This window comes from Silene latifolia, chromosome X (genome assembly GCF_048544455.1).
Source record: "Silene latifolia isolate original U9 population chromosome X, ASM4854445v1, whole genome shotgun sequence".
Classification (NCBI taxonomy): Eukaryota; Viridiplantae; Streptophyta; class Magnoliopsida; order Caryophyllales; family Caryophyllaceae; genus Silene; species Silene latifolia.
Genome location: NC_133537.1, coordinates 21,144,007 through 21,158,750, shown reverse-complemented (window position 1 = coordinate 21,158,750; position 14,744 = coordinate 21,144,007). Strand labels below are relative to the sequence as shown.

The window sequence follows — 14,744 nt, the reverse complement described above, 5'->3', positions numbered from 1 at the left end:
AATATAAAATCTATACTCTAATGAAAGCATTTTTAACCGAGAAACTAATTATACTATTTTCATTATTTTTTAGCGATACTTTCTTTGTCAAACGAAATACACAAGTTTTTATATAAAGATTAGAAACATCACTTGAATATAATTTAGGAAATATATATTATAATAATTAAAAGATTTTTTACTTTATTTTTTATATCAAAAATTATTATTTATGATACATTCCTAAATTGATTTTTGATGATGTGGACAACTTAGAATCGCTCGAAAAAAGCCTCTTTTAATAATTAAAAGATTTTTTACTTTATTTTTAATATCAAAAATTAATATTTATGATAATTTCCAAATTGATTTTTGATGATGTGGACAACTTAGAATCGCTCGAAAAAAGCCTCTTTTATAAATATAAATATATATATAGATATTGATTATTATGCGTTTAGTAGAGAGATTCTCTTACGAGACAATGTAAGTCTTCTCTAAAATTCAATGAATCTAGAAAACATTGTGGGCCGTTGCACTACTTCCAACACTTGGTAAACGAGTTAACTGAATCGTATGTGAGTTGGGTCAATACAGGTATAGTCATTTTCGAGTTCTTTGAAATTCGGTTGAGAGCACGTCGAGTCAATTCGAGTCCGGGTCATTTTCAGATACGTTATTATCAACTTATTTAGAGATAATGGACCATGTACAACAACAAACATTTGAGTCGTGTCATTTTAATCGAGTCAATTTAGGTTACGAGTCAATCTTGAGTCTACAGTTCGTGTGTCGGGTTGAGTTATTCGATCAGTCATTCAAACCGGGTCAATTTTGTCACGTATACGACACGTTTGTCTAGTAGAGTATAGGTTGGCCTCTCGTCGTTAACCTTTTATGTATCTTAGTCGAAAAGGGAAGGATACGTCAATTGTCGATTGCATTTATATAACAAGCTATTTGTGCAAACAAAAGGAAGGCATGTCCTTTTTGTAGGGTCTTCTTCTCATTTGGTCTCTCAATTATTTCTTTTACTTTATTTTCCATTTCCTTTAAATATCGACGCAATTTGATGATAGGAACCCACATAATCAAAAGAAGACTTCACACACATATGGTCTACCATGGTTTTCAGGTCAATTGTCTTCTAACACTGTCTTTAATTTGACGTTACATTGTCCTTAAGATAACGTTTTGACAATATAACTACACTTTATCCGTCTTAATTAACAATTGATCAAAACTAAGGTATATAATTACTTTTTCTGAATATCTGATGTCTATGGTCTGGTACAGCCGTACAAGCATCAGACTTTTGAAAAATCTAATATACCCATATGACATATAAACATCATATTTTGGTAAAACTCTAATCAATCAATTAATCAATACAATATATTAATTCCGGAAACCAAGTGACTTCAATGTAATTAAAAAAATCAATACAAATTAGTGATACTGTATAGTTTTTAATCATGGCACTATGATTGGACCTGACCAAGGGATTTCAATGTAAATATTATATAGTTTTGGTGAAGTATAAATTTAGAGAACACTATAAAATGATGATTTTCTTTAAAATAACATGCCTCACTTGTGATATTAATTAGTATAAAGATGTTAATTATTTAACATACGCGAATATAATATAATATAATATAATATAAGTATTTTATATCTTGGAAACTATTAAAAGGTAAATAAATCAATCTAGATTTTCAAAAAATATTACATAATTCATTAGATTTGTAATTTAATTAGTAAATAATAATCATTGCTCTTAAATAATATTCTAATCTAATATTTCAGATTTATTTAAATATATAACTCTAATACAACTAGATAATCAACTACTATGTGTTAGAACACACTTGGTTGATGATGCCAAGTTTCATTGTTATTTAATTGTTTGCTTCTTAGTTATAATGTTTAGCATTTGAAGCACTCAATGAATTTCCAAAGATGGTTCAAGAATGATCAAGATAAAGTTATGACAAGAAATCCCTTAGCCTCAGTCAAATGTTGTAAACGATTACAAATGCTTAGTGATTGAAGCAATCAAATGGACTCTTAATTATGACTTAACATGATCAAGATGAAGTCAACAAGAAGTCAAGACAATGATATTATCCTAAGCCTTAGTCGAAAATTGTAAGAGTAAGTGTAACACTCTCATTTATGTCAAGTGGCTGCAAAACCATGCAACAGTGCACTGCACTGTAGTTTCTGATAGTACCGTATGGAGGATCGTTTTACTCGAAAACTTTAAGTGTTAAAATCTTTACAACTTTCATAATTTTAAAGTTTTAACATTTGAATCATCATAGTTTGAAAAACAAATCTGAAATTTTAAGTCACTAATCTCTATGGATAAAACCTCTAGATTTGTGCATTTGCTTTTTACTAAAATGGTAAGTTGAACTTGTCAAAGTTTTAAAGCTAGAAAAGTTTTTTGCCAATTTGGTAAAAAGTCACATGTTGAGTGTTTTGGGAAGAGTTTTCTGATTTTGATTCAAGGCTTGTGCTCAAAGCCTATAACCTAACACTTACCATCACTCAAAGGCTATCTATTTAATATTAGATTTAATTATATAAGTTGTACTACTTAGATGATCAAATCCACTATAAATAGTGTGCCTTAGCCTCATTTATTTCTTAAGACTTTTCTGAGCATTAATTGTTAAAACACTTTGCAAAATTTCAGCTCTTGTTCTTCAACTTATTTGCAAAACTGTTTTCTATTTTAAAAGTCTTCAATCGTTTTTCAAAAGAGTTGTAAATCTCCATGTATCAGTTCGCTGCACTGTGGCATCTGAGTTTTTTCCATGATTCTCGTGTTTAGGTCTTAATTGTGATCTCCATATTCATTAAGTGAACGATTGAGATTCAAAGACTCTGTAAACCTGTGAGATAGAACTTAAGTCTTGAAGCGGAGTAGCTTTGAGCAAGTGAAAGTCTTGAAGCGGAGTAGCTTCAAGCAAGTGCAACCGGAGTAGGTTGGCGAGTTATTTTCATTGTAAGGGGTTTAGTAAGTTTGAGTAAATTTCTAAACAAGTAATAAAGTAACGGTTGGACGTAGGCCTCGGAGTAGAGGCTGAACCAATTTTTAAAATATCGTCTTGTTTGTTCATTTACTTTTACGTTTATTCTCCTTATTTATATCTTGTTTATCTCGCAATCTGTCTGTGTCACAGTGTTCAATATTATGTCTTAGACCAGTTGACTGATTCAATCTTGTGAACTTAAAACGATTAAGTATCTCAAGTATTCAACTTAAAAAGGATTCACTTAAGATTTTCATTGCTAAGAGTATTCAACTTAAAAATATTCAGTTTATATCTTCATTGGTAAGTTGAAGAAAAATAGTCTTTCATTCATACTTTTCTGGTCTGTGCAACATTTGATTTTACTGTGACGTATACTGAGCTGAATTCGTGTGTATATACTTTTAACTCAAATAGTTCTAAGTATAAACACCTTTATCACTCAAAGTAGTGTCCATATCAGTTTAGTCTATTGTCCTAGATTTTAAAGAAGCTTAATTCAAGCTTAAAATTTTAATTGGACACCTAATTCACCCCCTCCCCCTCTTAGGTGTTCTCGTCCTTGACTCTTCAATTGGTACCAGAGCCTTGTATTCTTGTTATTGGTTAATTACCAAAGAGTTGATCCTATAGTCATGGACGGGAAACATACTAAGCATCCTATCTTCATTGGGGATAATTATTCATGGTGGAAAAATCGCATGGAACACTATGTTAAGAGTACGGATTATGAGTATTGGTTGATAATCCAAAAAGGGCCCCTTGCTATCATGGTTACTAGTGCTAATGGTACTAGTGCTAATGGTGCTAGTGCACCAAAAAGTGAGGATAAGTATGTCGAGGCTGATTATAGAAAGGTCGAGAAAAACTCAAAAGCCATATCCATTCTTCAATATGGCATTGGTGAGCAAGAAGTAAACCGGATTTCCGGATGTACCTCGGCCAAAGAAATTTGGGACACCTTAAGCCTTGCTTATGAGGGGACGTCTCAAGTGAAAAAGCATTGTATTGACCTTCTCATGCAACAATATGAGATGTTCAATATAATGAAAGTCGAGTCAATTAATAGTCTTTCCTCTCGCTTTTCTAGTATTGTTAATGACCTTAAGAGTCTTGGTAGAAATTTTGAATCCGAGGATATAGTCCGTAAAATCCTTCGAAGTTTAACAGAAACATGGCAACCGAAGGTTACGGCTATCGAGGAGGCCAAAGACTTATCCACTTTAACCCTCATTTAACTAATAGGCTCACTTATGTCTCATGAGTTAACTCTCATGAAACGTTTTGGTGAAAACTCTAAAGTAAGAGGGATTGCTCTCAAATCAACCTCAAGTAACGAGGAAGATGATGGAGACGATGCGTTGCAATGTTCACAAGAAATATTGCGGATATTGTTGATGGTCATAATCCTAAGAGGTTTAACAACAATTCTACTAAGAAACATTTTTCAAAGAAGAGATCTACTTCCATTGTTGGTTGAATTAAATGTGACGAAAAAGGTCACCAAATGAATGAATGTCCAAAGTGGGGTAACATCAAATCTAAAGAAAAATGTGACTTGGCTAAGAAGGAATACAAGAATAAAGTAATGTGTGCTATTTGGGGAATGTCCGATTCCGATGAGGACGAGATCCTTGAGGAAGAATTGGATGCCAAGTTGTGTCTTACTACTCGTCTTAATAATGATGCCCTTAGGTCTTCAAAAAGAGAAACATTCAAATGTCTTATGGCTCATCCCGATGATTCTGATTCTAACTCCGAAGATGAGGTAAATCATCTCAAGACAAAGGTTCGATCCTTCTCCAAAAACAGAGTATGTTTACTCTTAGATAAATTCATTGATAAATGTCGTGTTCAAAACAATAAACTTGAAGCTATGCAAATTAAAATTGAAAACATAGCCAAGGAAAATGTTGGTCTAAGAGAGTGTCTAAATGAGCTTGAACAAAATAACATTTCACCTTGTCTTGAGAAAGAAGTGAGGAAATTGAAAAGGCAAAATCTGATTCTTGTAAATGAGGTCAAACTGCTGAATATCACAGAGACACCCACTATGACATATGATGCTGAAAAGGAAAACGAGTCTTTTACCAAACATGTTTCTATGTTAACACAAGAAAGAGACTCACTTTTAATTGACCTAACCTCTTCTAAAAGTCGTCTTAAAGAACTTGAAAAATTAGTAGAAATGCTACACAATGAAACAAGTCATGCTAAGAGTGCCTTTGAAAATGTGCAAACATTAAATCTTGACTATCTTGCCAAAATTGAGATTTTAAACAAAGAGTTAAATGATACAAAAGAGTTTAACAAGAAAAATGAAGGAAGTCAAACTGTTTTCAAGTTTTTTACAAGTCAGTCGCAACAAAGTGAAAAGAATGATGAACTCGATTTCAAATGCAACAGTAACGTGCACTGTTGCATTCGAAACCAAGAACCAAGCAAAACAGATTTCCGAAGAAGAAAACATGTTGGACTTCCTGAATATGTCATTTGCAATTGTTGTGGCAACACTGGTCATGTATTTAATGGTTGTACAAAAAGAATAAATGGCATTGAAAGGAACACTAAGGTTGTCAAGCAAGTGTGGATCCGAAAAGACTAGGTAAAAGACTTGATCCACAAGAAGGGACCCAAATTCATTTGGGTTCCTAAACTAAATGTTTGATTTGTTAAAGGCATTAGTGAGAGGCAGCAGCAATTGGTACTTTGATTGTGGACGAAAGTGAAAGTCAATCTCTCTCACTAGAAGCCTACAAAGGTGGCACCATGACGTTTGACCATAACAAAAGAGGTGAAATTGTTGGTATTGAAAAGTTGGTAAGTCATCGTCACAACGTGTCGACAAAATGTTGCTTGTCAAAGGTTTGAAGCACAATCTTCTTAGTGTCTCTTATTTGTGTGATCATGATAATGTTGTTGAATTTCTTATTAGTGAATGTAGAAGTCTTGATGCAAAAACAAGGGAACTTGTTCTTGAAGGAAAACATGCTAATGATATTTACTTGACTAATTTTTGTTCATTGTCCGGTCCAATCATGTTTTGTATGTGTGTCTTAAAGAATGACTTATGGCTTTGGCATAAACAATTAGGCCATGTTAATAGAAGAACATTGAACACCCTTAGAAAGCTTGACCTTATCGATGACATTCCTAACATTAAAATTCAATGTTAAAGAGATGTATGATGATTGTGTTAGAGTAAAACAAGTAAGATGCTCCTTAAATCCAAAAATTAATTTTTTTGTACTTCTAAACCTCTAAAACTTTTTCGTATAGACTTTTGTGGAGCTGATCGGTCCGTTTCGTATTCACAAATAAATAGATGTGGTCGTTGGTCACGGTCGAATCAAAACACAATTTATAGCTTAATAAGCAACTCTACAATTAGTAAAGAGGCAAGTAAAGGTCGGATCCCAAGGGACGGGAGTTGAAATGAGATTTCTATTGTAACTAGTGGTGTCTAAGGGGTGTCACAAATTGGGTTGATGTAGAAGGTTACTAAACTAGAATAACAATGAAAATAAACAAGCAAGATGAATAAAAAGGGGTGTAAACAATTGATTAAAGGCACTAGGGTGTCATGGGATCATAGGGGAATCATGGGATATGATCATACAAACATGTTCTCAAATTATAAGCAAGCAATTATTGTTGTGATGGATTGAGTTGGGTTATATCTTACAATCCTAGGAAAGTTTGGGTCCCGGAGCCGAATCGATTAGATTGTACAACACCTACAAGTCGACTTAATCTTCCCTACTCAACAACATGCATGGTCTAATGAGACTCGAGTTGGGTTATGTCTTACAAGTCTCATTGAAAAGATAGGAGATGATAGTAAATGCAAGGATTCATAGGCTTAGCATTTCATCAAGTATAACATGTGCATGAGTTGAGATCAAAACAAGCAAGCAAATAAAGCATGAAAGCATATTAATTTAAGCATGAATCATTCCCCATGTTGGTTTCCCCTAATCACCCATTAACCCTAGCTAAGAGACTACTCACTCATTATCATGTTGATCATGCTAGCAAGGTTGTCAATCATACCAACAATATGAAACATGATGAATAAATGAAAGTAATTAACAATAATTAAAAAGGGATTAAGAGATTATACCTACTAATGATTCCAATAATAAAGCAAGAATAATAGAAGTACTTGAATGCTAGATTGAGAGGTTGTCAATCTCCCAATAATAACCCAAATAATCTTCAATTACCCAAAATAAAGGATGAACAAAAGAGAGATTAAAGAACTAAAACTTGGATTAAAACTTGATTAATACTTGATTACAATATTGAAGAGAGATTTGATTGATATTAACTACCCTAATTATTGATAAGAAGAACATGCTCCTCTAATTAGCCTAATGGGGTATTTATAGTGAAAATTAGGGAGGATGCATTAGGGTTAACTAAGGGCTAAACTAGTAATTACACTTTTTAAGTTGAGCAAGGAGGACCCGGTATTTCTCGAGAGAAGGGCTTCTCTTTTCGTAGCTTGAAGAAGACAATCCGTCTTTGTGAAGAAATCCGGGCGGAATAAGGTCGGGACGGACGGATTTGGGCGGTGGAATCCGAGCGATTCGAGGAATCCGGACGGATTGTTGAGGGGAATCCGAGCGGATTCGAGGCACGGGACGCTCGGATTGTGCAAGGGCTGGATTTGGGCGGATTGTTGACAATCCGCTCGGATTGTCGTCAAGATAGTAACTTCTTTTCTTTTCTTCCTTTTCTTCATAAATTCCTTGGGGATTTCCTTGGGGACTCAAGGATCTTTCCTCAACATTGCTCTTCTACTATGATATGTACAAAGGCCTTCTAATCTTGTCTCTCCTTGATGCTTGGTCATTGAATTCGATCAATTTAGTCTCGTTTTGCCATGAAAATGCAAGATTCTTACTCCTTTCCTACCAAGGGATCAAAATCTCAAAGAATATGCAAAACAAAGAACTAAAGATAAGAAATGACCCAAATAAGCACTAAAAAGCATGGAAACAAGGCTAATTCGGGGGCTAAATATGCGCCAATTATGGTCACATCAAATATCCCCAAACCGAACCTTTGCTCGTCCCGAGTAAAGAGGTGACAAAGATTAGGACCAATACTAACCTATCCTAATAATATAGCCGATATGAGACAATTAGCGGGTCTCACTCCGCCCCTTCAACTCACAACAAGACAACCATGAGGTAGGATGCCTTCTTGCAAGGCAAGGTGGGTCTTGCCAAAATGGCGACACATCCAAACATTAAGCACACAAAAACACATAATGGATGCATCTACAAAAAGAATAGCCACTTTCCTCATCTGAGTGGCGGAAATTATCTACAAGGGAAGCAATTCAAGGGTACACAATCCTTCATAGATGCAATTTGTTCAAACTACTAAGCCTAGAAGGATACCAATAAATCACCTCCAAGTTGTGTCAAGCTAGGGTACCTTTGTCCTCAATCGTTAAATGCTTTTGTCAAGAATAGACTCCCTATGGTGTTAGAAACACTGGAGGATCGCGGAATTCCCCCTCTTGCCTAGACAAGAAGAAGGGTCGTCCCTTATCTACCATGCACAAAAATGGATATGATGGATAAAGGGATCAATAGATATTTGAGTTTCATTTTGGGAGTTTGCTTTTGTTTTTTTGTTTTTCCCCCCAATTTCTTGTGGCATTTGACATTTGAGAACACTTTCTTTGCCATTTCTTTTTGAATTTTGGCATTTCAATACTTGATAACTTTTTTGCATTTCTTTTTGAACATTTTCAAAGTCACCCCAATTAGTAACGAGGGTGCCTTGTATTTGAAGCTTAGGAGTTCTATTTTTGCTCCTCTTTTCATTTGATGCATTTTTGCAAACTTTCTTTCACTTTTTATTTCATTGAACTCAAATTGATTTCTCTCTTTTTTTTTGTGCCCATTCCCTTTTGTTGACAAAAATATGGTAGAACATGGATGATGGATGTATGGGTGCATGGTTTCAAGGGTCACCTTGGAATAAACGGTAGCCAAGGAGTTATCACACCACAAGGTACTCTTGACTCGGCCTTAAACCATGGGTCAAAGGATACTAGCATGACACATCCTAGGGTGTTTTACAAGCATTCTAACAAGCAAAGTCTTAAGAACAAAAGGCATCTACTAGGGCCTATATACACTTGTCAAGCTTCCCAAGTAGACGGTTTCGCAAAATTTTTCTAACATGCAACTACATGCCATGATGCAACTAGCATATAAACATCCTAATGCATATGATTCTACCAACTAATATGACAAACAATCTAAATGCAAGTCCTAGATTCACATTGTTATACTGCATCAATCAAAATAAAGCCACATAGTCATTAACATAAAGAGGAAAAAGGAGATTGGAAAGATCATACCATGCGGTCTTCAATATCCTCATGTCTCGGATGTGGCGTAGTCAATCAATGTGAACAAGGATAAAACAAACACAATATATACAAGACAATATATACAAAGGAAATGAACTTGTTTTTGGGTTTTCAATTTTTTCAATTTTTATGATTTTTGAAATTTTTCAATTTTTATGGGTTTTTTGAATAAGAGTTAAATGTTAGAATTCCCATCCCCACACTAATATGGGCATTGTCCTCAATGGCCAAAATGATGGAAATTATGCAAGGATGATGCATGATTTCTATACTAAATGCAATTCTATACTAAGCTACACTACATGATGCATGGTTTTTGTTATGACGGAGAGGATAATTTAGATTACCTCCCGTTGCGTATGCATTAACTTCCCCAAACCGAGTGAGACACTATTGCTAATGTCAAAGGATGGGTATAGTTCATGCACACACTATGCTATGCATGAAACTAGTTTGTCATTTTGGATTTTACAAATGGGAACAATAGAATAAGAACACCTCAATGGTACCGAGGTGTGAGTCCTTTGATGTTGCTAGGACTACTCCAACAATGATCAAAATGAAATAAAATACAAAGAGATATAGACAAACCATGGGAGAGTAGGAGTCTCCAAGGCTTGCTAGTCTTCCATCATGCTATCATCATCATCACTTCCCTCATGAGAAGCGGTCACATTGCCACTTTCCTTGTCATTTGCTTCTTCACTTTCATCTTCATCTTCACCATCCCTTTCTTCTTCACTTGCTTCTTCCTCAATATTATCATCAACTTCTTCATCATTTCCAACAACCTCATTGTCTCCCACCACGTCCCTAGATGCACCCGGAAATAAGACTTCTCTATCCGCCCAACTAGGCAAAGGACAAGATGGATCAAGGAGTCCTTGCCTAGCTAGATGTAGGAGGGGTGGATATTGAGCCAAATACGCATTTTTCCGATCTTCATGGGCTTGCTTGTGCATTGCTTGCATGAGGAGAGTCACATAGTCTTTCCCAATTTCAATTCCTTCCGGCTTGAACTCTTCATACTCAAAGGGGTAAGGTGGTATGACAATGGAAGAGGAGGGGGTTTCAAGATCACCCTTTTGTTGTTGAATGATATACTCGGCTTCTTCGGAAAGAGGAAGTAGATAATTGGTCCGGTGGACGCTTAGGCGACAAATCTTCGAGGGCAAGGTGAACGATCTAGCTTCACTAGTTAGCCATCCATACTTAGTGTCAAGGGGGTTATGGGCAACCCACTTGAACTTGTGAATCATAATATGCATATCAATAAGATGGCCACCTTCCTTTGCTTTGTACTTCTTATCCTTATTGAAATTAGGATCAAAGTGCTTGGCTAGGAGTGTGACTAGGCCGCCATTGACAATAACGGTTGTGCCCTTCTTCCCATTATCAACATTAAGCCATCTTTCTACCAAGAGCCTCAAAGAATTGTAAGGCTTGGTATGAATTCTTCCGATATTCAAAGCCGATTCAAGGAGAATAAAATCAAGTCTTGTGAAATGATTGGTGTCTTTCCTAGCAATTATGGTATTTCCCACAACCTTGTGCCATACTCTTATGCCCGGATGATGGACCAAAAGAGCACGACATGCATGAAAATCCTCAAATTTCTTCCCGGAGATTGCCTCCCAAAGAGGCTCGGGGTCATACTTTCCATAATGCTTAAGATAACTCGATTCATCACTAAGACCCAAAATTTCACCTAATTCCGTAAAGGTAATGCGTCTACTCACATTAGCTAGACGAAACTCGAGATTTTCTCTATTCTCAACTTTGGTGACTTTCAAAGAACTTAAAAATTCCAAGACAAGGGAGAGGTATGTCAATTCCTTTGTTTCAAACAATTTCTTCAACCCCATGGCTTTGAAAAAAGCTTTTGTTTGTTCAAGAACACCCAATTTTTCCAAGGTATCTTCACATATGAATTTGGTGGATTGAATAGATTTCATAGCAAACTTGACAAAGGTATTTCTATGGGTGTCGGAAATAAAAGTTACCTCCGGATAATGCAAAAGTTGATTAATTACCGGAGTAGAAGATGTTGATGGTCCCATAGAAGGTTGTTGTTGTTGTTGCACTTCCAAGTTTGGTGTTGATACCACCATAGCCAAAGCTTTCTTTGTTTGAAGAGCCTTTTGCCTTTGTGAGAGTGTCTTAGCCTTTGGTGCCTTTGTTGCCTTTGTTGCACCCTTAGTCCTTGCCATTGATGTGCTTCACCAAGAAAAGAGTGAAAAATCTTCAATTTGTAGGATGCCCAAATCGATTTGAAGGTGAAAGGCTTTGCCTTTATGAAAACAAAAATCGACTCAAAGGTTGAAGATTTTGTTCTTGGTTTTGATTTTTGTTGAAGAAGGAGTGATTAATTTGTTGTTGGAAGGGTGGTTTGATTTGTTTTTGTTGAATGTTGTTGAGGGTTTTTGTTTTTATGATGGAGAGGATGAGGGTTTTGATGTTGTGGGTAGTGTTTATGAATGAATGAATGAATGAATGAAGGTGGGAGGGGTTTTAAAGAAACCGAGATTTTCAAAACTGCAGGGGCAATCCGTGCGGATTAGGCTCAATCCGTGCGGATTCTGCTTCTTTTACCTTTGCAAAAACTCGCCTAAAGACGGGCGGATTTGGTACAATCCGCTCGGATTTGCTGAACACGGGATGGGCGGATGTCTTCAAAGACGGACGGATTTCTGTCCAGAGAAATTTGCTTGTTTTCCTCAGCTGCAAAGACGGGCGTCTTTCTCCCAGGACGGACGGATTCTTCAAGACGGGCGGATTTTCAGAAATCCGCTCGGATTCTTTAACAGTCAAGAAAATTTCAAAATTCAGCTCGATTCAAAGACGGGCGTCTTTTCTCGGGGACGCTCGGATTGCATAAGACGGGCGGATTTTTGGGAATCCGCTCGGATTCTTCCCCTATGTACACGGATTCAGTTCCACCCGTGCACAGCGCATTCCCTTTATCATTCTTCCATTCTTTCTTTCAAGTCTTGTGTTCTTCATTGTGGGGGCACTACTAAGGCATGGATAGCCTAGGCAATTGCCATCCCCACACTAAGGTAAAGCACTACACATCAATTGAAATTGTTAGTCCCTCCCTCACTTCTCTCTTACATGACAATTATTTTGATCAAAGTAAATAAAAATCCAAAGATGACAAAAATGCAATACAAGAATTGAAATGTAAGTTAGGGAGTTAGAAATATTTACAAATGGTGGTTTAGGAGGACTCCACCAAACTCTCATTCTTGATGAGATGTCAAGGGGGCATGTTCAAGGTGTTGTTGATGTTGCTCAACACCTTGAAAAAGTAATCAAAAGCTTGTTCATTATTATGGTAGAGGTCCTCAATAGACCGTGGCCCTTGTTGTTGATCATGATCGATGGCATGTCCAATGTAGGGATTAAAAATCCCTTCAAATTCGTCGTCCCAAAGACCACAAACTTCATTGAGTTGCTCATTGAAAATCTCTTGCTTAGATGGAGACAACTCTCCCAATTTCTTCTCTTGGCCAATGAGGCCATCCTCTTCTTCCTTGGTTGATTTTGATGAGCTTTGCAAGCTCTCCTTGTCACAATTCACTTGCTCTTTGAATGGAGCATCTTCAATTTTCTTCCTCCATTGGAGTTCCGATTTCTTCCTTTCATCTTTTCGGCTATAATGATCAATCATGAAACATGGCTCATGCAAACGAGGAGCTCTCATAGTCTTGTCAAGATTAAAAGTTATGCTTTCATCTCCCACTTCTAGAGTGAGCTCTCCATGTTTCACATCAATCACCGCACCGGCGGTGTGTAGGAAAGGTCTTCCTAGGATGATTGGAATGTTGGAATCTTCCTCCGTATCAACAATGACAAAGTCCACCGGGATTAAAAACTTCCCAATTCGCACGGGGACATCTTCCCATATCCCTAACGGTGTCTTCGTCGATCTATCGGCCATTTGGAGTGTGATGTTGGTGCATTTAAGCTCTCCCATCCCCAACCTTTTACTTACCGAGTACGGCATGACACTCACACTAGCCCCTAGATCACATAAGGCTTTGTTGATCGTCGTGTCGCCAATGGTACACGGTATTGAGAAGCTTCCCGGATCCTTTAATTTTTGAGGTGAACTCCCTTGAAGTATTGCACTACTCACCTTAGTGAAGGCGATAGTCTCAAGTTTCCGGATCGACTTCTTCTTTGTGAGGATATCTTTCATATACTTCGCATAGGCCGGAACGTGATTGATTAATTCCGTGAAAGGAATTGAGACTTCTAAATTCTTCACAATTTCCATGAACTTTCGAAGTTGATCATCAAATTTGGGCTTGGCTTGACGACTTGGAAAAGGAAGTCTAATCACAATGGGCTCCTTCTCCTTGGCCTTGTCTTCACTTTTCTTTGAACTTTCTTCTTTTGTTGATTCTCCATCTTTGGAGTTTTGCACAATTTCTTCCTTTTCACTAGCTTCCACAACTTCATCCTCAACTTGCTTCTTCGGTGCTTCATACCTTGTACCACTTCTCAAGTGAATGGCACTAACCGTTTCATGTCTAGGGAGATTACTTTGAGGTGGTAATTGCCCCTTTTGTCTTTGTGAGCTTGAAGATGCTAGTTGAGTCAATTGTGTTTCCAACATCTTGGTGTGAGCTAGAATGTTGTTGATGGTGGTTTCCTTTGCTTGGCTATCTTTTTGGACGTCAAAACCTTGGTCATTTTGGTGATTGTATGGATTTTGATTTTGGTAACCTTGGTTTTGATTGTAAAAGGGTCTTTGATTTTGGTTTCTCATGGGTGGTGGAGTATATGTTGTTTGAGGGTTTTGAACATTTTGGCTTTTGTATGAGAGATTTGGATGGAACTTGGTGTTCTCATTGTAAAAATTTGAATAAGGGGTACCATTCTTGTAAGCTTGGAAAGCATTGACTTGTTCGGTTGTTCCCCTACACTCACTTGGGTCATGTCCCAAAGTTCCACAATTCTCACATATCCCACTTGGGATTGATGAGGATGCCGTCATGGCATTGACATGACGCTTCGATGATTTTGAGTTTTCCTCAAGTCTAGCCATAGCTTGTTCAAACTTCAAGTTGATTGTGTCAATGTGAGCACTAAGTTGAGCACCTAATTGAGTAACGGAGTCCACTTCATGCTTTCCTCCTCTAGTAGCCTTGCGGGGTCTACTATATTGTGAGTTATGGACCGCCATTTCCTCAATCTTGTTCCATGTTTGATTGTCATCAACTTCGGTGAACATTCCATTTGATCCCATATTGAGAATGTTCCTAGAATCTTCATATAAACCATTCCAAAATTGTTGCACCAAAAACCATTCGCTA

General features: G+C 36.8%; 1 protein-coding gene across 1 annotated transcript; it reads left to right on the top strand.

Moving 5' to 3' along the window:
- The first annotated feature begins 3,658 nt into the window (after positions 1-3,658).
- Positions 3,659-4,261, top strand: LOC141617015 (uncharacterized). The gene has a single exon (XM_074434184.1). The coding sequence runs from the start codon at positions 3,659-3,661 to the stop codon at positions 4,259-4,261; it is 603 nt and encodes a 200-aa protein (XP_074290285.1).
- Positions 4,262-14,744: the final 10,483 nt, after the last annotated feature.